The 23687-nt window shown below is 50.3% G+C and overlaps 1 protein-coding gene across 1 annotated transcript; it reads right to left on the bottom strand.

Moving 5' to 3' along the window:
- Positions 1–659: 659 nt before the first annotated feature.
- Positions 660–22374, bottom strand: LOC149333087 (uncharacterized). The gene is made up of 4 exons (XM_089555984.1): positions 22333–22374; positions 20271–20537; positions 9891–10199; positions 660–932 (listed from the first exon to the last, which is right to left on the bottom strand). The coding sequence occupies exons 1-4, from the start codon at positions 22372–22374 to the stop codon at positions 741–743; spliced, it is 810 nt and encodes a 269-aa protein (XP_089412110.1). The 3' UTR covers positions 660–740.
- Positions 22375–23687: the final 1313 nt, after the last annotated feature.

Below are 23687 nucleotides of genomic sequence, written 5' to 3'. Positions count from 1 at the left end.
AGAAGCGAGCAGGCTAGTAACGTAACGACTTTTCACGCGTATTGTCCTCGCGGCTTTCAACTCTACATTGTCCATTCTCCCATTAGATTTTCTCAACCTGGGCCACTTTTAAAAGCTTAACAACAAAGTGGCCTTCCGATCGTCTACACTTATATTCGTTTTCCAGTGGAAGCAATCTGCTGGCTTCCTGTAGAATTGAATATATAAAACTAAGCATTGTATGGCTGCGCCTCACTTGAAAGGGTTGCAGGAATTGAATTTTTCAGGTCCAAATACACACACTTTGCTCTTCCCAAAACTAAAACTGCTGGCTGAAAATTAGCTAATTTGTTAAACACTTTCAAAGTGGAAGAACATGCCTCGGAACTGGTGTGTTGGAGGGAAAGCAGTGCTTGTTAAGTGCAAGCGCACGTTTTACATAGTTCAGACACCACTCACGGATAAGTAGTAGCCGTAGCTGCTTTTTCATCTAACTACCGTGAATCTTCTTTAAACTTCTACGGCTCCCTCCCACAGCCCTTTAACCAGCCAGAGTTAAGTTTGGCATTGCATTTAGCGTCTTTTCACCTCGTAAAAAATCTCTTTGTCTACTCTTTTATAGTTAAGGCACAGTCGTATCGCGCACTGCCTGTGTTGGAAGTGCGCGCATAGTCGTTAGCATGGCGTTGAACCGCCGCTCAGATTAGCTGGGCTGTAAAGGGGCCCTTGTCACATGATTCACGTCGACGACGGTTGAAAGATCAGTCGGTGCGCGGGCATAGTTGCTCGAAGACGTCCAGGCGCCGATAGGGCATCTCCTTCCAGCGCCAGGTCCAGTGACGACGGAAGTCCACCTCCAGCGACGCGTCGAGCAGTGTCGGTTCCAAGGGTATGGGAGGGATGTCGGTCTCCTCGCGTTTCCAGTTGCCAGAGTTCCAGCGAGGGTCCGTGGACTGCGGGACACAAAGCAAAGAATAGTATATAAGTGAAATACGCAACAACTTAGACAGGACACAGAAAGAAACACATACAACAGTTCACGAGCGCAACTACCAACTGTTTAATGGGGCGAAACAACAACAGCATATATATGGAAAGCAAAGAATGGTTGGGAAATGTTCTTTGGAGCCACGTCATTGCCACGCTGGTTAAGTTTGGAGTAGCACACACGACCTCCAATAAGGTAGCACCTTACACAAGTGCCGCCCGAAGAAGCCGAGTATCTAGCCGGCCTTGCGAGCATGTCCCCATTAGAAAAGCGGTAGGTCCCCCGTGCGATGAAAAAAAAAATGAAGGGGAAACTTAATCGCTCATTACGTGTGATAATGCGCTTGCAAGTGCAGGCGCTGGCTGGCGCTTGTGTGTGTTCTAGCGATGCTGCGCACGGTTAGCAGGAAGCAGGTGTGGCTCTACCAATGACAAACCACAACACCGGATCTTTTCCATGATGACGCTTCTAACGCAGAGGGGAGAGAGAGAGAAGGGGCAGCAGGAGAGAAGGACGATTGGCAGTTGTGGCAGCTGGAGACGGGTGGCGTGGGGGAGGTGGCAGGAGGCACGTCAGTTTTCCTGATGACGTCATAAAACCACCTCGACCAATCAGGAAATTTTAGCAGACAACGCTGGGTGCTTTCTGTGATGAGGCTTCAAATGCTAGTGCATTAATACTGGCTCGAACCGATTACTTCGAGCACATCAGCCGGATGCTGTACCGTTAGGCTATCCTTGCATTTTCATTCCTCTCTTTCTCGACCTTTATTGCAGTATTCAACCTGGCATTAGTCGGTTAACCTCTTGCCTTTCTGTTCCACTGTCTCTCCCGTAACCGCTGCAGCCATTCTACGTAGCAGACTTGCTAACTTCATCATTGCAGGCTGATATCCTCCACCTCTCCGAACTTCGTACCAGCCATCGAGCGTTTGTATACTGAACGGAGTGAGCTTAGTGCGTTTTCAGTCAGTCAGTAAATAAAGCAGTAAGTAAATAAAACAGCCAGTAAATAAAACAGCCAGTAAATAGAGCAGCCAGTAAGTAAATAGAGCAGCCAGTAAGTAAATAGAGCAGCCAGTAAGTAAATAGAGCAGCCAGTAAGTAAATAGAGCAGCCAGTAAGTAAATAGAGCAGCCAGTAAGTAAATAGAGCAGCCAGTAAGTAAATAGAGCAGCCAGTAAGTAAATAGAGCAGCCAGTAAGTAAATAGAGCAGCCAGTAAGTAAATAGAGCAGCCAGTAAGTAAATAGAGCAGTCAGTAAGTAAATAGAGCAGTCAGTAAGTAAATCAGCCACTAAGTAAATCAGTAAATAAATCACGGTAAATAAATCACGGTAAATAAATCACGGTAAATAAATCACGGTAAATAAATCACGGTAAATAAATCACGGTAAATAAATCACGGTAAATAAATCACGGTAAATAAATCACGGTAAATAAATCAGTCGGTAAATAAATCAGTCGGTAAATAAATCAGTCGGTAAATAAATCAGTCGGTAAATAAATCAGTCGGTAAATAAATCAGTCGGTAAATAAATCAGTCGGTAAATAAATCAGTCGGTAAATAAATCAGTCGGTAAATAAATCATTCAGTCGGTCGGTAAATAAATCATTCAGTCGGTCGGTAAATAAATCATTCAGTCGGTCGGTAAATAAATCACTCAGTTAGTCGGTAAATAAATCAGTCAGTTAGTCGGTAAATAAATCAGTCAGTTAGTCGGTAAATAAATCAGTCAGTTAGTCGGTAAATAAATCAGTCAGTTAGTCGGTAAATAAATCAGTCAGCTAGTCGGTAAATAAATCAGTCAGTCAGTAAATCAGTCAGCCAGTCAGTCAATCTCATCACCACACTAATTTCATTGTCGCCCTCGATTACGTTTGTTATCTCGTCATAAGCTGTACTAACAATTGCATAAAGTACAAAGCCAACTGCTCGACCTAGCAAGAGATACTACCTTCCTAAGCTGAATCGTCATTCTTGAGCCACTCGACCGCCTCACTCGCCTCAAGGTTAACGTCTTCTACAGGGGCACAATGTAACTGCGCAGACAAAGAGGGACGCAAGCAAGAAGAGAGAACAAGGCCCGGATACCTGTCTCTCCTTTGTTCCACCTCTGTTCTTTTGTATTATGTATTCCTATTCGAGCACCAACTAGTCCGCTTGTCTGTGCTATCCATAGAGTTTCTTAATATTACCTAGAGGGAAAGCTGGCGGCGCTGCACTTCAGCCAACATGGACGCTCAAAGCATCATGGGGCGGTGAGCTACTTGTTGCGGGACAGTCGTATTTTTTCGGGAACACGGAGTGGCACTACTGAGATGTTTCATTCCGGAAACCACGCTGTTCGTGTGTGCGCATACGTCTTTCGCGTGAATGCAGTGTGCAAAAGCCATAGTAGTGAAAACGCAACGACACACGACGCCAATAAAAGGTTTCACTTTTCCGAAATGCCGCTAAAAAACCTCTTAAAGTATCCAAGCAAGAATACTTTTTCTGAAAATATATTTCCTTTTAAAAGTGCGCCTGTTAATTACGAAATATTAGTTTTTGGAGTGTTCATTACTTGGCCAATAGGAAAGCTAGCCATTTCTTATTTTCGGCAAACTTTGCATTTACATGCTTTTCTGCTCATTTGTTGCAGTTTGTAGGCAAGATATTGAATGTTAGGACATTCGTAGTTATCGAACAGCTTTATTTTTTTATTATTTTTTGGCCAAAAGTTGTAGTTCTGCAGTCGGTAGCTAACCGCCCCATGATGCTTTGAGCGCCCAAGGTGGCTGAAGTGGTCTCGAGGGGCCTCCATGCAAACTCCCATAGACGCGTCGCCAGCTTTCCCTCTAGGTAATAGTAAGAACTCTATGGTGCTATCCGTAGGAACGCCTTGATCAACGAGCGTGTTCTCACAACAACCGGCCATTGTACGGCACAGCCCAGTTGAGCAGCCGACGCTCCACTGATCCGCAGAACCAGTGCCTGGGTTAGAACGACAGCATAAGTGGCCACCAAAATAACGGGAGAGTTTTGTGCGATGACACTACGATAACGCCTGTTACGCTTGGGCGCGATTGAAATGCAGCTACAGGTGCAAAAGTGCCCAGACCAAAAGCTCCGCTTTTAAGCCTTGTATAATAGCATTCATGACAGCACCGAAGCTCAAAACCTCCGAGGGGGTAAACACGAGAGTCATCCTCCTTCCTGAGTGACATATTGGATTTTAGGTGCCTTAAAAGCCCGACTATGATGCTCAAAAGCGGACCCTGTTGTCTCGGGACTTCTGACCAACCCTGTACATAATCGTGGTGTGTCCTTATTCTGTCGTTCCGTTTCTTGCGGTAGCTGATTTTAAAAATTGTCCGCAAGGAATCATATCCACCATTTTCGCAGTCGGCAGAGGATTTGCCAGGCACCTGCTAAAAGTTCTATGTAACGCGAGCAAGCGTTTCTGCACGAGAACTGGCCTTTCCTTCGCAATCAAAAGTGCATATGCCGTATTACCTCGCGTAACGGACGCGCTCGCGTAATGAACGTACGCCCCTCCCGCCTTCCTTGGCTGCCAAGAAGTACAATATCTTTTAGTGCGTATGCACTAATCCGATTGGTACAAACCCCGAGCGAAGTCCGTTATCCCGTTGTCTGTTGTTACGACCCAACTTCAGACCCGCGGTGATAACGGTGGGGGATTCAACAGCGAAAATTTCGAAAGGTCTTTTGACCCCCAAGATGACCCCACCAAAAAGAATCACTAGCTGGGAAATGATCGATGGAGCTCTTCCCACGCTTGGCTCGGTGCCAACGACCTTCCCTTCTAGAAGGAGCGACGATGGGGAAGAAAGGATGTACCTCGTCTGAGAAGGCCCGGAACGAATCAGAGGAAGCGAGAGCAGCTGCGGCCGCGGCGCCATCATGCCACACCTGTGTTCGATGGACACGAGCTGCTAACAGCATTGTTGCACCGCAGTGTGAAAGAGCTGCAGACTTTCGTCTCCTCCTCGCCAGTTCCCACGGGTGGACTCTACAACAGGTGTCTTCGTTTGCTGTGTTGTGTAGTGCCGACCTTTGTGTCGCGATGAATTGCCGCCTGGTGAAAGGTGCCGCCTGGTGAAATAATTTAGCCTTGGGCTAAATTATTTAAACTGCGCCCAAAGTGAGCACGAACGCTCTGAGCCTTCGGTAACAGGCTCATCCAGTCGTTCGACGCTTTGAACTCTTAATTTTTGTTTCTTAGCTTTTCTGCCTTTCATTATGTAAATAAGAGTCTTTAAAAGTGCAATTAAACCTGCTTGTTTTCGTATCCCCAACCTTCGAAGCTTCAGACTGCTCCTTCATCCCGGACGAGCCCCCAAGGATGCTCCTACCTGCCCCGTAACAACTCGCCATGCTACCCGAGTTGCAATAACTGGTGGCAGCGGTGGGATTCGAAGCCTGAGATCCGAAGACCCAACAACTGTGGATCAGCGATGGGGATCTGAGGCTGCAAGCGACAACAACGGTCGGCCAGCGAGAGTGCAGCTGTCTCGGGACATGATCACGTGTGTGGGTGAGTGCTTGGCTTTTCCTCTGATGTGGACCAGGTTCTAAAAGAGGGTTAAAATTTAGAACTGGTAGACACCTGTGCTTAAATCCTAGAAGTTTGGTATTTTTGCATAGTTGTTTTGGAAATAGCTCAGACTCAGGACTATCATGGACCTACAGAAACTGCAGAAGCCGGACCTGTTGCTGTTGTGTGAGGAATTGGGGATTGACACAAGGGGTTTGGCACGAAAACCCGTGATCATTCAGGCAATTACTGATTTGGGGGCAGATGATGAGGAGCTCAGTGAAGCGTGGAGCCTCATCGAACAAAAAAAGGAAGAGCAGCTCAGACAGCAGAAAGAGCAGGAAAAAGAGCAGCTCAGACAGCAGAAAGAGCGGGAAAGAGGAAAAGAGGCGTCAGCGCGAACGTGAGAATGAAGCAAAATCGCTGAAGCTAAAGGCTGAGCTCAGTAAGCTAGATATGGAGTTGAGCAAGAGGTCGGGCAGTTGTCCCCAGCAAGTGGTACCTCTTCTCAACAAGGAGGCAGGCGAGAAGTGTGAAACTTTTCCGCAGCAAAGCCTCCGCGTGGAGAAAGAAGAAAGGCGAAAACTTCGCGAGGCGAAGTGTAGCGAGAGACGGGCTGAGCTAGATAAACTACGCGAACAAGAGCTGCAGGAGCGTAGCTGTAAAGTTCAGTTGCTGAAATGGGAAAGAGCGAGAAATCGTTTGAGAGTCTTTCGGAGAGGAGAAAGCTTCAGAGGATTCATCGCAAATTTAGAGATTTGCGCAGTGGAAGAGCTAGACCTGGGTTTTATTGGTCTACGATGTTGGTGGCCATCCTCCCATGTGAGGTTAGCGAAGTATTGGGCGCCTTTCCGACGAGGAGCTCGGCAACTATGAGACAGCGAAAAGCGCTCTTTACGAGTATTTTGGCATACGTGTAGAGGCCGACTATGAAAGTCGAAGTGTTGGTAGCGGTCAGCGCGCCCATCTGAGTATCAGCGACCAGCCTAGGGACCCCGCTTGGTCAGCTAGGGACACAGAAATTACTCAGCAGAGTGACGACAGGGCACGTTTGAGCCCAGAAAGAAATTCCAGCTCGGCAGCTGCAGGGGCAGCATTTGTGGATTTAGAGGTGGAGAAAGAGGGCTGCAGCACAGCCAGCACTAATAAAGACACAGGGGATAGTTTGGTGCAAGGTGCAGGCATTAAGGAAGGTAGTGAGAAGGCCGGTCCTAGCCCTGGGAGAGATGCCGGTATGGCAAAAGAGACCAAGGTTCCGCGCCAGAAAGAGTGTAGGGAGTTGGAATGCCACCGCACCGAAAGACAGCTTTCCGAGAAAGAGCGTCACGGAGAGTTACCGGATAGCAGCGCTGAGGCGCCAAGTCAGAGCGCAGAGCTAGCTGAAAGGGGCGATGCTACTCGGATTGTTGCGGTAACCGAGAACATTAGTAACGCTGCTCCAAACTGTCGACTTCAGGACAGCGAAGTATTAAGCTCTGCAGATAGTGGAATGCAGACAGGTTGTTTTGAGTTTCCGACGGGCAGTGGCCGACTCATGGCACCCCCTGACATTTCGATAGCAAGCGCAGAATGCGGCTCAGCACTGCATCGAAACAGCAGCTCAGCGAAAGCCAAATCAGAGCGGCTAGTGACAGACCGCAGGAAAATGAGCTACCGTGTTCGGAGGAAACAGAAGCTAACAGTTCTTCAGGTGGGCCGTCGCCTAGGATAGAGAGCAAACCGCAAGTAGCGTCGCTGCGCAGGAAAAATCGCGAACGCGACACGCGATTGAGAAAGGCTAGGGCAGGTGTTAATGCTGATGCGAGGGCAGGAACATTAACTCGGGACGGCACCGCGAAAGCTGTTGACGGAAAGGGAAAATCAACGGTGAAATTTTCCCGAAGGCGGATGCGCACAATGAAAGCGAAGTTGACTGCCCTTGCAGGGCGAAAGCGCTCTTCTCCATTGAGGGTACACAGACGGCATGGCCCCTGGGCATGTGACGCATGCGACGGGCCATGGAGAATAGCGCGCGACCGCCACACAAAGGGGCGCTGCAGAGAGCGCGTGAGTAGGAGGGGGACGCGACAAGCAGGGACAAAAAAATGGAGAAGGCGCCCTTTCCGCGGCAGGTCGCGCGGAGGCGGAACCAATCAACCCCGCAGTTTTTTCGAGGTATCGGCTTGTGGACCGGCCGTACGACCACGACCACGCAGGGCGCGGCTGAAGAATGTCAAGTTGGGGGAATAAGTGTGCCTTTTTTTGTTGCATTGACTCACTGTAAAAAAAAAAACGAGACAGGGGTGAAGGCAAACAAGTTTCCGGTTTTTCGTGGTACTGCTTAGTGGTTTTGTGACAACGTAGATTTTCGCTTTATTGTGCAGTTTTTGAAGATGTTCGTTTTTTTAAAAAACGTACATGCATGAAAGGACGCGGACTTACTTAGCCGTTCTTTTTAAGCAGTCCGGGATGCTCTTCATGAACCAAAATAGCTACTTTTTTCGTGTGTTTTTTGAGCGAATGTGTATAGTAGCAAGTTCGGTTTTCTTAGCTTGTGTGGGTCCTGAGAAGTTTCAGTGTGAGCTATTCTTAACAACTATACTACCGAAATTGAATCCCTCTTTTGGAACTGGTTTGCTCGGAGGGAAGTTGAGTGCTTGCTTGGGCATGTGGTTGAAGTTACAGAGACGCCTCCAAGAATTTGGCCGACGTAATAGAAGACAACGTTGCGAACGGCAGAGGGCTTCTGGCATACTTCTGCGAGAAATTAGCCCAAGTCGTCTCTTCGTGCAGCAGTTAGACTGCTACCCGCCGAGACTCGTCTGGAGGGGGAGGAAGCTGTTACGACCCAACTTCAGACCCGCGATGATAACGGTGGCGGATTCAACAGCGGAAATTTCGAAAGGTCGTTTGACCCCCAAGATGACCCCACCAAAAGGAATGACTAGCTGGGAAATGGTCGATGGAGCTCTTCCCACGCTCGGCTCGGTGCCAACGACCTTCCCTTCTAGAAGGACCCACAACAGGGGAAGAAAGGATGTACCTCGTCTGAGAAGACCCGGAACGAATCAGAGGAAGCCAGTGCAGCTGCGGCCGCGGCGCCGTCATACCACACCTGTGTTCGATGGACACGAGCTGCTAACAGTATTGTTGCACAGCAGTGCGAAAGAGCTGCAGACTTACGTCTCCTCCTCGCCAGTTCCCACGGGTGGACTCTACAACAGGTGTCTTCGTTTGCTGTGTTGTGTAGTGCCGACCTTTGTGTCGCGATGAATTGCCGCCTGGTGAAAGGGCGGAGCCTTGGGCTAAATTATTTAAACTGCGCCCAAAGTGAGCACGAACGCTCTGGGCCTTGGGTAACAGGCTCATCCAGTGGCTCGACGCTTTGAACTCTTAACTTTTGTTTCTTAGCTTTTCTGCCTTTCATTATGTAAATAAGTGTCTTAAAAAGTGCCATTAAACCTGTGATTTCGTATCCCCAACCTTCGAAGCTTCAGACCGTTTCCTCATCTCGGACGAGCCCCAGGGAGACGTAATAACTGGCCACGCTACCCGAGTTGTGACACTGTGCGCCTGTCACGAGCGCTCCGTCCCGCTGCACTGCCCGCTCATCGTCGTCTTAACTACTGTACAAAAATCCGTGCTTTCCCCGTGACTCCAATGTAGTAAACATTCTCTGTAGTTTTTTCGCTCACGTAACAAACGTGAACAGTCTTTCGTTGGGCTAGTTGGTATTCCATGGTGTAAATTCAAATGGCGCACAAATACGAGGACGAAGAGTGAAGACGAGCATAGTCTTCAGTTCGTTTTCGTCACTTTCCGTCCTACTCTTTGTGCGCTGTTTGAGCCTACACCACGTAATAAACTTACTCCTTTCATCTGACGGCAGCCTGCTGATGACATTGAATGCTAGCAACGGCCCTTTTTTGGGATCTGCGCAATATTGTAAGCATTATGTATCGAAATGTGAAGCCTACTATACCTATATAACGCACCCTACGAGACGAAGATCCGATAAGATTATACCGTGTAGAATCTGAGAACCAATAGAAACCAAGGTCAATCCCTAAGGTTTTTTTTTTTTATCTGCCATATTAAGGATCACAGCAACTTGTTGCGCCTTAGCTTCACTCTGAATGACGTGCGTTGTGCGAGTGTACTTTAGTTGTACTGTCTTTAAAAAAAGTCCGGATTTAGATCAAAGTTGACAATATTTAACAACACAAAAACTATGTTGAAGGGTACGCTTTGTTTTATACACCAACTGGGTCATTCAGATTTCTTCTCAATAATTTACCCGGCGTTATGAACACAACTCTAAATTTTCGGAGATTTTTTAGCGGGAAAAAAAAGTGCCTTCTTTATGCCAGTAAATGCGGCAATATTTCGACGGAAGTGCACTGACCGCGCTCTTCTTTCCCGGGGCGCGCCTCTTGCGCCTCTTGGGCGGCGGCGTGACGTCCCCGCTGGCCGGAGGTGCACCGGTGTCCACCGAGGAACTGTGTGTGGTGTCGCTCAGCTCGGAGCCACCCCACTTGGCCGGAGTCTGCGAGGAAGACCCGGCCGCAGAGCCGGAGCCGGCGGCAGCCGCCGACGCGGGGTTCTCGGGCATGGGTGGCGCTAACCGCATGTTGTTCAGCACATCCTCCACGATGTCGGCCGTCTCGCGTCGGGTGTGGATGAAGCTACAGCGGGAGCCAAAGGTGCAGAAGCCCTGCACACGGCGAGGAAGCAAGGAAAAACTCACAGGAGAGCTCCCACTATGCAGCGCGAGGTTGAGCGAAAACTGTTGGCTATGGTGAAGACATCGTCCATTCGTTCTTATTAATATTCTCCGGCCGAGTGCCTGTGACGCCACTGCGGTCATTTGCGACGCAAGTGTTCGGACCAGTCAGCGTGGCGCGTTGCAGTGCCGTCAGTGCATGCTGACCAATGGGCGCGGCGAGGTGCTACAGGCTGATGCCGTAGAAGCGGAGAATGGGCCCTTAACAGATATCGCTGTTAAAAAGAGTAGTCTCCTAAGTTTCGTGGCATTTTTACGTCTCTACAATGCTGCGGAAGACAACACGGTGCATAAGCCACCATGTTGTATTCGCCAACGACCCCTTAATAATTTATAATCAAATTTTTCTGTCATGCTGTTCCGGTAACGCTCGTGTCGTCTCCCGTTCTTCCACTACGTCCTGTGTTTCGCGCTGCTTTAACTGATCAATTCGCGCTACAAGGGACATACACACGGAAACACAAACGGACGAAGCGCTTGGTAGTTGGTGCTTAGTATGAAGCACCAACTAGCCCCCGCTCTTGCATTGTTAGCGCTGCTTTAAGATGAATCCGTTCCAACTTGCCCAGTTTTCTGTTCTGTTCCGGTTTCGGTTTCAACAGCCGAATGCTGGTTGTGACGTCAAAGTGTTTATATGTCACGTGAAACATGGAAAAACAGCTATGTAATCGTTGCTTCATCGTTTTAATTCACTGCGATGCTTAAGCCAGCCTTCCTGAAGAGCCAGAATGGCAACTATTGTAAGAGCAACAACTGTATTGCAGTTATAGTATATTGTCACAGATGGGTCCTTAATCACACAGGCTAGGCACAGGCCGCAAAAATGAGAAGCAGAGTCTCAGCTCCGAGAGCACGCGAGTTCCACACTTCTTCGTCCTTTCGGCGCCGCCCGGGGACACCTGGCGGCATTATTCCCCCTCCCCCAAAAAAGAAAGCAAAAACGTGGGCGCACATTGAGTGAACGGGAGGAAGTAAGCAAGTGAACGGTCACATGCCGCTCAACGGCTGCAGGTAGAAAAAAAAGAACACGCGGAAGAGGCTACGCCCCTTACTGCGTACAGTAAGGCTTCATGCGCAGTACGTGCACGACCTCAGGCTGAGGTCGACGGCGCGAACTCGGTAGAGTGCCATCGGGGAGGACTTCATACGTCACATCCGTGATACGGCGCAACACTGTGTACGGTCCAAAGTAGCGGCTCAGGAGCTTCTCCGAAAGGCCTGGGCGACGTACTGGTGTCCATGCCCACACTTTGTCGTCGGGGTGGTACTCTACGTGTCGATGTCGTTGGTTGTAGCGTTGTGCATCCGTGACCTGCTGCCGTCGGATGTGCATACGGGCCAGTTGCCGGGCTTCCTCTGCGTGCCGGGTAAACTCCTCGGCGTCCGACGTGAGCTCCTGGTCGTCGGGGGCGCACGGAAGCATGGCGTCGAGCATTGTCTGTACGTCACGCCCGTAGACGAGGCGAAACGGCGTAAAGCGAGTCGTTTCCTGAAGCGCCGTGTTATAGGCAAACGTCACGTATGGGAGGATCTCGTTCCAGGTCTTGTGTTGTACATCGACGTACATGGCGAGCATGTCCGCTAAGGTTTTGTTGAGGCGCTCCGTGAGCCCGTTTGACTGCGGGTGGTATGCAGTAGTCTAGCGGTGGGTCGTGTGACTCAGCTGGAACACCTCGTGCATGAGCTGTGCAGTAAACGCAGTGCCCCTGTCGGTGATTACGGAAGACGGGGCGCCGTGTCGTAAAACGATGTGGTGTATGAAGAAATGCGCGATTTCCGAGGATGTACTGCGCGGCACCGCCTTGGTTTCCGCATAGCGCGTCAAATAATCAGTCGCAACTATAATCCACTTATTGCCAGATGCTGATACAGGAAATAGGCCCAGAAGATCAATGCCGACTTGGTCAAAAGGTGTGCGAGGTGGTTCAATTGGATGGAGCAAACCTGCAGGCTTTAGCGGTGGCGACTTACGACGCTGGCACTCACGGCAACCTCTGACGTAGCGATGGATGGTCGCTGCAAGTTTAGGCCAATAATAGGCCTGATGCACTCGGGCGAGCGTGCGGGCAAATCCCAAGTGGCCAGATGTGGGCTCATCCTGACACGCTGAAAGGATGTCGTCGCGGAGGTCTGATGGCACGACTAGGAGGTAGGTCCGGTCACCGTTACGTGAGTTTTTCTTGTAGAGTACGCCATTGCGAATACAAAAAGAGGACAGGTAGCGGGAAAAGGGTCGAGGTACGTTGGAAGCATGGCCCTCTAGGTGATCCATGACAGACCGCAGGTCAGCGTCAGCACGCTGCCTTGCCACCAAGTCCGAACTGCTGACCACACCTAGGAAACGATTGTCGTCCTCTGTGCTGTCATCAGCTTGCTCAACGGGTGCGCGCGAGAGCGTGTCGGCATCTTCGTGTTTACGTCCGGACTTATAGACAATTGTATAATCAAATTCCTGAAGGCGAAGGCTCCAGCGTGCCAGGCGGCCTGATGGGTCCCGGAGATTTGTCAGCCAGCACAAGGAATGGTGGTCTGTGACGACTTTGAAAGGGCGACCGTAGATATAAGGCCGAAATTTCATCGTGGCCCAGATGACGGCGAGGCACTCCTTTTCTGAGGTGGAATAGTTGATTTCGGTGCGCGAGAGTGTGCGACTCGCATACGCGATCACACGTTCCACGCCTTCTTGATGCTGAACGAGGACGGCACCAAGCCCAATATTGCTAGCGTCGGTGTGTACCTCGGTAGCAGCCTCCTCATCAAAGTGAGCAAGCACAGGGGTAGTGTGCAGCCGTCGTCGCAGCTCTGTGAAAGCAGCCTCTTGCGCGGCAGTCCAGACGAACGGTGTATCTTCACGCGTTAAGCGGTTCAAGGGTTCAGCGATGCTGGAGAAGTCTGCGATAAAACGGCGGTAGTAGGCGCACAAACCCAAGAAGCGCTTGAGCGCTTTCTTTGTAGTAGGACGGGGAAACTCGGCTACGGCGGCTGTTTTCTCGGGGTCGGGTTTTACACCGTCGGCGCTCACAACATGGCCAAGAAACTTGAGCTCTTTGTAGCCAGAGTGGCACTTCTCGGGTTTAAGTGTTAAGTCGGCCAATCGCAGGGCAGCCAGCACGGTCCGCAGGCGTTCAAGGTGTTGGTCGAAGGTTTCTGAGAATACCACCACGTCATCTAGACAAACTAAACAGGTTTGCCATTTGAGGCCAACCAGGACAGTGTCCATCATGCGCTGAAACGTCGCAGGCACTGAACAAAGGCCGAAGGGCAACACCTTAAATTCATATAGGCCGTCGGGTGTGATGAAGGCAGTTTTTTCGCGGTCACGTTCATCAACCTCAATCTGCCAATATCCGCTCTTGAGGTCGATCGATGAAAAATACTTGGCGCGGCGAAGTCTGTCGAGTGAGTCGTCGATGCGAGGCAGCGGGTAGACGTCCTTTTTCGTTATGGTGTTCAGCTTACGGTAATCAACGCAAAAGCGCAAAGTCCCATCCTTCTTCTTTACCAGAACAACAGGCGACGACCACGGGCTCTTAGAAGGCTGAATTATGCCGTCTGTAAGCATCTCCTTCACCTGCGTTTGGATGGCGTCGCGTTCCTTCGGGGAAATGCGGTATGGCTGCTGTCGAATGGGGCGAGCATCATCGGAAGTGATGATTCGATGCTTTGTGACCGCCGTTTGCCGCACTTTCGAGGAGGATGCGAAGCAGGTTCGGTATTGAAGCAGTAGGGCGCGTAGGTCGCGCTGTTGAGTCGCTGATAGCCCGGAGCTAATATCGATGCGATCCAGGGACGTGCCCGGTTGTACCATGTCCTCGGACGCAAAACACTAAAGAACATCTGCCAATTGGTCGGCCCACGCGATGGCAGTAGCTCGGAAAAGGCGACGAGGTTCGTTGGTAAAATTAGTAATCAGGAGCTCCGACCGACCGCTACGGAGGTGGACAAGGCTTCGGGCCGAGCAAATGCCGTGTGTCAGTAGCAAGGAAAGGTTACCCTCGGCGACTGCAGGTCCATCACGTAGCCTATCATCGCATTCAACTCTTGCCAAAACACTGGCGCGCGGCGGGATCAAAACACTCTCAGTGGAAATACGAAGGGCGGAGCTGCGTTGACGAACATCGGAGGTGTCGTCGGCTTTCGCTGTAGAAAACGTAACGGTTCTGTTCCGCAGGTCGATAACGGCCCCATTCTCACGGAGAAAATCTACGCCCAAAATCAGGTCCCGAGAACAGTCGCGGAGCACCAGGCAGCTCACTACGAACGTCGAATCGATGATCTGGACCCTAGCCGTGCACTGTCCAAGCGGAGTAATGATATGGCCCCCCGCCGTCCGGATCTGGAGGCCAGAGCAGGGAGTCGTGACTTTCTTGAGAAGCGCTGCCTATTTGCCACTAATAATTGAAAACTCTGCTCCTGTGTCCACCAACGCGCTAATGCTGTGACCGTCGAGAAGCACGGGTATGTCGAGTGAGAATCGCTCCTTTAGATCACCTGCTGTCGTCGACGTCGACAAAGCTCTATCATCGGATGTCGGCGTCGTCAGGGGGTCCTTACAGCATCGATATCCAGCGACCAAGGCCCCTGAGGTCGCTGTCTTCAGTTTTCCCGGCGAGGACTGGGCGAGCGGTCCGCTGTCGCTCGCGAAAAGTTCTGCGGATTCGGTGAAAATGATGACCGGCGAGGGGACGGTGATCGGGACTGACGGCGCGCCATGGACCACATAGGTTGCTGCGTCACGTACGCTTCAATCGCAGGGGGCCGTTGAACAAATCGGGGTCTTGGCGCATCGGGGGAAAAACCCTGCAGGCCAAGTTCACGATATGGGCACCGCCGGAACAGGTGACCGGGCTCCCCACAATGGAAACACAAACGTCGTCGGTCTGGGCCACGCCAGACGTCCGCTCTGCGCAGGGATCGTCGGTCACTGGGGATGTGCTGCACTGGCTGCACCGAGGATAGCGGGACGTCGTGATTGGCTTGAACAAACGCCGTTGCATTTGGGGCAGGGCGTCGTAAAGCGTCAGCATACGTCGGGCGGCAGTAGTCCATCTCGATAGGCTGTGTAAATGCCGCTGGATTCGGGGCAGGGCGTCGCAGAGCTTCAGCGTACGTCGGGAGGTAGTAATCTGGCTGTACTGGCTGTGGTTCGCCGCGTAGCAACTGTGGCCTGATAGCCTGCTGCACCTCGTCGCGGATAACGCCCATAAAGGAGCTGGCCGTGGTCTGCGACGTACCACAGATCTTCTGCAGCTCCTCGCGGACGACAGTGCGGATCATGTCACGGAGGAAGTCGGTATTGGTGTTGAACGCCGGGAGAGGCTCTGTAACAGAAGCAGCAAGGACTGGCCGGTCGTACGCGGTGGAACGCTGCCGGAGAACCTGCTCCATCGTGATAGCCTCTGCTAGAAACTCGGCAACAGTGCTTGGGGGGCTGCGCACGAGGCCGGCGAAAAGCTGTTCTTTCACACCACGCATTAGGTGGCGCAGCTTTTTGGCTTCCGACATAGCTGGGTCAGCCCGTCGGAAGAGTCGCGTCATGTCTTCGACGTACATGGTAACCGTTTCATTGGGCATCTGCATGCGGGACTGCAGGGCGCGTTCGGCTCGCTCCCGACGATCAGCGCTGACATACGCGGCGAGCAATTGACGTCGGAACTCATGTCATGACAAAAGAGCGTCCTCACGGTTTTCGTACCACGTCCGAGCACCGTCCTCCAAGCTGAAGAAAACGTTCCTCAGTTTGGCGGCGTCATCCCACTGGTTAAATGCGGCGACACGTTCAAACCGGAGGAGCCAATCTTCCACGTCCTCCAGCTGAGTCCCGTGAAAGGATTTTGGTAGCCGTGGGTTGTGGAGGGTGTAGTACGCGGTGCCTTGCATGACTGGTTGAGGGGCAGGCACCGAGGTAGTGTCAAATGGCCTGAGCTCAGGAGGCAGCCGGCCAGGTGTCGAGGTAGTCTCCAACAGCCCATGCTCAGGGGCCAGTCCTAGATTGCCGCGACTGACCCGATGCACTGGCGTGTCGATAGGGAGAGGTCTGGGGGTCCTCGGTGTTAGGAGGGGGGTGCGACATATTCCAGGGCGATGTACCCAGCGCACTCCACCACAAATGTCACAGATGGGTCCTTAATCACACAGGCTAGGCACAGGCCGCAAACAGAGAAGCAGAGTTGTTGTTGTTGTTGTTGTCCTCTAGAAAATGGCGCATACCCACTGCGGGGGATTGGCCAAGACACAGGCGGCAACTGATAGGTGTACAAAATGTTAAACAAGAAAATAATGGTGGGGAAAAATAAAATAATCATGATAATAATAGCAATTAGGAAATAAATGAAAGGATCTCAGATGTGTAATTGAAATAGGTTAAACAAATGCTGTGAGATCGGTGACTGAAATAGAGAACGGGGCTAAATATTCCACGTTTCAGAAAGCTTTCATTCTAGAGAAATATTGATCATGAGAAAGAGCAGAGCTTAAGACGGCAGTCGTTTAGTATCTGTAAGGAAGTTTTGCATGGCGGAGAGCACATTCCAGTTGCTGTGCCCAAGGGAGGAAGCCCCAAGAGACAGAACAACCCCAGCTGACAGACTTAGACCAAGCTGTCGTAACGGAAGCTCCAGCAGGCGGCCCCGTAAAGAGGAGAAACGGCGGCAGGTCAACAAGAAATGATCTATCGTTTCGGGTTCTCCGCAGAACGGGCACAATGGGGAGACCGCCAGACCAGATCTATAAAGGTAGAAGTTTAAAAGAGGCACGCGGCAACGTAGACGCGTGAAGGAAACCTCAAGCTTGCGTGATCGCCATCCTTTACTGCACCACGGGTAAAGGAGATGCCGGAATTCGGGAGAGGAGGTCAGAGCTGATGCTGCGAATTCTTTCAAGAGCAGATACCTGCGAAACCTGGCCGCGGTAATATATGCGCTGGGTGGAAGCACAGATACGACTGGGCCTTTAAGAGATGCCTTCGCCAGGGTATCAGCAACCTCATTCAAATGGATTCCTCTGTGCCCAGGCACCCAGACCAACCGTAATGAACACACGTGGGGTGGAACCAAGCATTTCAGTAACCGAAGTGCCTGAGATGTTGTAGGCGCGGTGAGAGAGGAACACAACGATAATGAATCTGTCATAATTATGACAGAAGACAAGGAGCTGTTTAATTTGCGCAACGCTAAGACTACTGCTAGAAATTCGGCCAAATAAATAGGGGTGTAATCGGGAAGGCGGAGTGAGAATGACCAGTCAAGGGAGATGGAGAAAATGCCAACACCGGCCTTTTCTTCACACTGTGAGGCGTCTGTCGCTATGAGCACATGAGATTTAAAGCACAGCAGGTAATCCTGCAATAAACCGCTCAGCAAATGAGAAGGCATTAACTTTGCATGTTTTGGAAAGATGTCATCGAAGACAATCTCAATAGATGAGTTGGCGCATACCGGACGGATGTCCGAAATGCGGACGTTTAAGGGTCCAGGAGGGATTGCACCAAACATATCTGAGGGGCACGGAAACGAGACCAGGTTTCGTTGAAAAATAGCCTAGGCTGACGAAGGAAGATCAAATTGGAGGCATGGAGCGAAGAATCGCACATCCTTACGAACGTTTTCACCGTTAAGAGCCGAAACCTAGAAGTCAATGATGGAGTACGCGCTTCCAGGTACAAAACGGAATTCGCCACAAATTTTGGAAGGCCCAAACAAAGGCGCAACGCCTCCCGCTCCAAGAGAATCAAGGGACGAAGTTTATACGCTGGTGCACCAGAGAATAAAACACAGCCGAACTCTAAGACTGGACGGACGTACATTCTATAAATCATAAGAAGTGAGTGCCTTCTCATGCCAGAACGAACACTGCTCAGCCTGCGCAGCATACCGACTGCTCGGACTCCTTTCACAGTGATCTGCTCGATATGGGCCGCCCAGGAAAGAGAAGGATCATAAATTACTCCGAGGTATTTGACACTTTGCACTTGAGGAATTACATGGTTCCGGTAAACAATAGAGATATTAACTGGACGAGAGAGCGGAAAAACCAATAAAGCACATTTATTGACATTAAGGGACAGATTAATGTCTCCTAACCATTGGTCTAGGACATTGAGGTAGGACTGTAAGGACTGGTACAAAGAGGAAATGTCGTTCTCTGAAGCAAAAAAGGCGATGTCATCAGCATACACATAGGTGGACACCTGAGGACTGCAGGGAATACTGCTGAGTAAGATGTTAAAAAGTACAGGGGAGAGGACCGCCCCTTGGGGCACTCCTCTCGATTGTCGAAATTTGCTTGATGAAACACCGTTCTGAAAGCAGTAAAATTCCCTGTCAGCAAGGAATTCAGCAACCCAAGCCACAAAGTATCTCGGAAGTCCTACTGCCTGCAGTCTTTGCAAGAGCGTCCTGTGCTCAACGCTGTCATAGGCTTTAGATACATCTAAAGTAACAAGCGCTGCGTATTGGTTTCGGCGCCGAGCTAACTGTATGAAGCAGAGTCTCAGCTCCGAGAGCACGCGAGTTCCACACTTCTTCGTCCTTTCGGCGCCGCCCGGGGACACCTGGCGGCAATATTATATTATATGCCTCACTATTATATTATATGCAGATATTACTATATGCCACACGTGACCTACAAGCACACTGACGTCACCGTCATTGTTCGGCTATTGAAACCGAAACAGCACGAGAAAGGAATCGATTATAAATTTAGCGGTCATCGGAGAATACTACGTGGTGATCTATTTATAACAATGCCTTACACATCATTACAAAGAAGAAAACCCACATCCAAAAGTTAGGTGTCGATACTCCTTTAAGCGTGCCAGTGTAACTGCCAATAGACCAGAAGCAAGCTAAGGTGCGCATCGGATGGAAGATACACTGCAACCTAAGCTCCAAGAAGTTTCCGAGATCATTCCTGTTCTTCCGACACGTGGGCGTGATTAGCGGCATGACAAACCCCTTCCTAGTCTGCCTGACGCATTATCATTCACCACCTCAGCATCGTTAAGGAGTAGAGTTCTAAATGTTACAGTCCCCGACGGGACTCTGCGTTCGAATCTGTCCCCTTACGAGTACGTCCACAGCGATCAAACGAAAGTCAGAAATGTTGCCAACGCTATACTTCCTTCGGAATAAGGCAAACCACTTGAGAAGAAAAAAGGACAGTTGATGAAATTGACGACTGCTGCGCCTTCCGCTCTCTGCAGGCTAGCTATAGAATGAAACCTGCCAAATTCGCTCGTGATTAATTATCCTTTCAAAGTAGTGGGATGTGTAGTAATTCTTGCTCTTCAAGACTCAAGTAGTGCCGCGTACTGATTTCGCTCTAGAACGATGGACCAATAAGAGTGCACGAGCTGCAGTGCAGAACCTGGAAGCAAACACCCCGGCTTTACAACTGGAGAACCCTTTCAAAGGAATGGTAGGTCACTGTAGTCAGGTACAACTCAAGAACGAAGCGGCTTTTCCCCGTCAAAGGAATCCCCCCCCCCCTTCCAGCCAATGGCGTCGGCCGATTCTCATCATCCTGATAGCATGCAGATGAAAGGGGATAGTCTTTCCTTACAAGGTCGGGGATCGTCCCCTCTCTGCATCGCCGCGCCGCTCGCTGAATTGCCACGCTAGCGGGGTCATGATTGGTTTAGGTTTATTGGGGTTTAAGGTCCCAAAGCAACTAAGGCTATGAGGGACGCCGTAGTGAAGGGCTCCGGAAATTTCGACCACCTGGGGTTCTTTAACGTCCACTGACATCGCACAGTACACGGGCCTCTAGAATTTCGCCTTCATCGAAATTCAACCGCCGCGGGCCGAGATCGAACCAGCGTCTTTCGGGACAGCAGCCGAGCGCCGTAACCACTGAGCCACCCCGGCGGCGCAGGGTCATGAGAATCTGCCTATGCCATCGGATGGAGGGGGCTCCTTTCATAGCGAAAAGCCGCTTCGTTGTTGAGTTGTATACGAGTATAATGAGTGTGGTAGGGCTGGCGAGCTTAAAGCTGTGACGAACGTGCTCGTGGAAGTCCTTGCAGAGCTGCGACCGGTGCTTGGGGTGACGTGGCAAGGGCCGAAGTTCGGCAGCGCTGTGAGCGTAGACGCAGCCGGCGCCGAAGCTGCAGAAGCCCTGCTCCTCCAGGTGATGGCACATCTCGGTCTTGTAGCGGCTTGAGAACACCGTCGACCACCACGGAGGACTGGGCACAGGCCGAGCGTCATTCGGGCTACGGCTGCTGACCACCTGCCGCGCCACCTGTCGCATGAGCGACACATGCCGCTTCTGCGTAGAGATTGGGAGGTCATGTCCATTAAGTTTACAAAGCATCATCATCACCATCATCAGCCTGACTACGCCCACTGCAGGGCAAAGGCCTCTCCCATGTCTCTCCAATTAACCCTGTCCTTCGCCAGTTGTGGCCACCATATTCCCGCAAATTTGTTAATCTCATCCGCCCACCTCACTTTCTGCCGCCCCCTGCTACGCTTGCCTTCTCTTGGAATCCAGTCCGTTACCCTTAAGGACTAGCGGTTATCTTGCCTTCGCATTACATGCCCTGCCCAAGCCCACTTCATCTTGATTTCAACTAGGGTGTCATTAACCCGCGTTTGTGCTCTCACCCACTCCGTCCGCTTCCGATCTCAACGTTACACCTATCATTTTTCTTTCTATAGCTTGGCGTGAAATTTCAGGGACAAATAATATTTTGCCTGTTAGGATAACCGAATAGTTACCAGTGGGACATTTAATTTAGCCGGGTGCTTGAGAACATCAGGAGCGGAGATCAGAGTAGTGATATCAGCGAACTTTGACCCAGATGCCGCAGGAGAGTGCTCAGTACATGTTATTTGGAGTAACAGTCGCCCTGCAACTGACTTGCGACTTGGCATCGGGTATTTTTGGTACATTTCAGATGAGGGGTGCGCTTATGGCGGTGGTACCGGGTTCGCCGGCAGGATCACGGGAAATTTTTCTTTAGGTTGGAAAAAAGAAGTCTCTACTTTTCGTTTGTGGCCATACAGCTTCACTCAGGTCTATTTTAGCTGCAAATGTTCGCCCTTTTTGAACTACATTCAAGCCGAATGATCAGTTGCAAGCAACAGGTTAAATACAAGGTGCACTCTGCACACTGAGTTACAAACCTGGCGACCTTCTCTCTTTTTAAATTCTGCTCATGGAAACAATCAAGATCGTGTACCTTTTCCTGATAACTGCTTCGCACAGGAGTGTTCGCACCGACTTATATCAGCCCATGCCTGCAGTTTTTGGAGTCAAAGGAAGTATTGATCAAAAACTGCCGCAGTAAAATTGTTTCACCTTCTAATAATAATTTGCTACTTTTTAGATTCGCCGAATCGCACGGCATTTCAGCCACTCGCGGGAGCATGACAGTGAGAGTAACGTTCTCCAGCTATCTTATGCAATCACTTGCCCTTTATGCTGAGATGTGCGTACTTCACAGGTAAATACGAGTCTAGTAGTGTTAGCAGCTTTCGAAATTAAAACTCTAAGCCTTTTCTCGTTCAAAACTAACATGAGAAATGTCCTGCCCGAAGGCAAGCCTTAGAAAATCTATTACAATTTCGCCCTTGTAAAGAAGCCTCATAAAGCTAGCTATCTTTCTACTGGCATCAATAGCGGCAGTATGGTAACGTGCACACTGATGATATGCAGAGCCCATCTTACGCCAGGTGACTTGTAGAAATTACTACTGACAGGTAACCAAAACCTTGTTCAAGCAGTAGCCCACGTTGAAATTGTTGTATACTAACTGCAGGAGCCGAAATGCTGTCACTGTCTGAAGGCGGGGAATGCAGATACTACAAATGTCGCTCCTCAACTTTGACACAATGCTTCCAACTACTTTTGTCAGAGGACAGCCAAATTCCAGAATCTAAAACTAGCAAGCATTGCATTCATCCTGAACATGTCCTCTACATACAAACAGGAGAGTTTCAATTGAACCGATCGAGTGCGTTCCTATAGTGTAGTGCTTACAGCACTGCACACCAATGGTTAATACTGGCGCGAAACGTTCGCGTTCTTGGTTGTTTAGCTATGGTGTTTGGCAGCTTACCAGATCCTTCTTTTGTCGTGGACGCTTCTCGGGAGCAGCCATCCGGGTAACTACAAATAAAAAAAGTGAAGTCTGAGGACACTGGAATACTGGAGCTCAAAGAAGCCCTGCTTTTGTTTTTGTTACGAAAGTAACACTACTTGAGCTCAGCTCGGCTCGTCGGGTATGCACGTGGCGGTGCGGCTACCGAGAGAACTTGAGTCGCCGTTGCCTAGCAACCGCTTCAGCTGCGCTCCAACAGATGGCGCCGCGCCGCCGCCGCCTGTCGCCTACACACCCAGAGGGCACCACCCTCGCACAGGCGCTGGGTTTCACAGCTCATGACGGGCCGGCACGAGCTAAACCAAACGCTTAACAACAAGCGTATTGGCAAAAACGGCACGTACGATCTTGTCTCGTTGAGTAGCAACCCGAGCTACACGAGTTACTCGGGTAAGCTCGGGTAAGTTCGGACGAGCGTCGTGCCACCTGCGCGAGAGGTTGCTCGGGAAGAGCAACATGGGAGCAACCGGCACAGACTGGAACGGCCTTCCCCACGAAATCGCTTCTGCTACCTGCCCATCTTCGTTTTTTCAACTTGTATCTGACCATTTTTTCAATAATTGTTTACCATGATCCTTACAGTTTGTATAAAACCCACCCCTTATGTAATGCCCCTACGGGGGACTTATAGGTAATAAGCTGAACTGATCTGAATGGGTCGCAAAGTCCCGACGGTTGGCTGGGACAGAAACAGCCACCTGCCAGTGCAGTGGCGCAGCGATTAATCGCTGCACCACTGCGTTGGTAGTGGTATATGAGGACTCGCCGCCATCTATGAATCATTGAGTACGAATTACCAATTCAGCATACGTGGGCATTAACCCACTAAAGATATCATGCCACACCCCTAAGGCGGAGTTTAAGTGCCCCCTCCTATTGAAAAATGAACACCTGCTTTCGCGGGTGTACTCGGTTTAACTACGTTAAGCCCCTATCATTTTCTTGTTCTTAACATCAATTCTATGACTATTTCTGGCTTTTGTGATGTTTGTCCGCTAGCAAAAGCTCATTCATTGCTGAAAATATTGCATTATTTTTTTCCCCGCACTATTAAAATTCGTGACGGCTGTACCAAAAGGGATTTAGTGATCCTTGCTTTGAAACGAATCATGGTGTAGCCTACAGCCTCCGGGATTCGATGTAAAGAAACTGTGTGCACATCGCAGTTTGTTTGCGAAATCGGCCGGGGAAGGCGACACCTGTTTCATTTTTATTGCGAAAGCAATACTGCTCGAGGTTTCCGCTCTTTGCCGTCGTCTCGGAGAATCCACCATTGACTTTTAGCGTGACCTATGTGTAACATCATACCAGTT

The sequence above is a fragment of the Amblyomma mixtum genome, chromosome 8, assembly GCF_055824585.1.
Source record: "Amblyomma mixtum isolate Tamu chromosome 8, ASM5582458v1, whole genome shotgun sequence".
In the NCBI taxonomy this organism is placed as follows: domain Eukaryota; kingdom Metazoa; phylum Arthropoda; class Arachnida; order Ixodida; family Ixodidae; genus Amblyomma; species Amblyomma mixtum.
Note: the sequence above shows the minus strand (reverse complement) of the source record. Positions and strands in the feature narration are given on the sequence as shown.

What these genes read in the sequence shown, in the direction of transcription:
- LOC149333087 (XM_089555984.1), bottom strand. Translation starts at nt 22,374, where the DNA reads ATGGCTGCTCCCGAGAAGCGTCCACGACAAAAGAAGGATCTG. An exon ending in CACGACAAAAGAAGGATCTG is followed by an intron (nt 20,538 to 22,332) that starts GTAAGCTGCCAA and finishes ATCTCTACGCAG; the next exon opens with AAGCGGCATGTGTCGCTCAT. An exon ending in GCAAGGACTTCCACGAGCAC is followed by an intron (nt 10,200 to 20,270) that starts GTTCGTCACAGC and finishes CGCCGTGTGCAG; the next exon opens with GGCTTCTGCACCTTTGGCTC.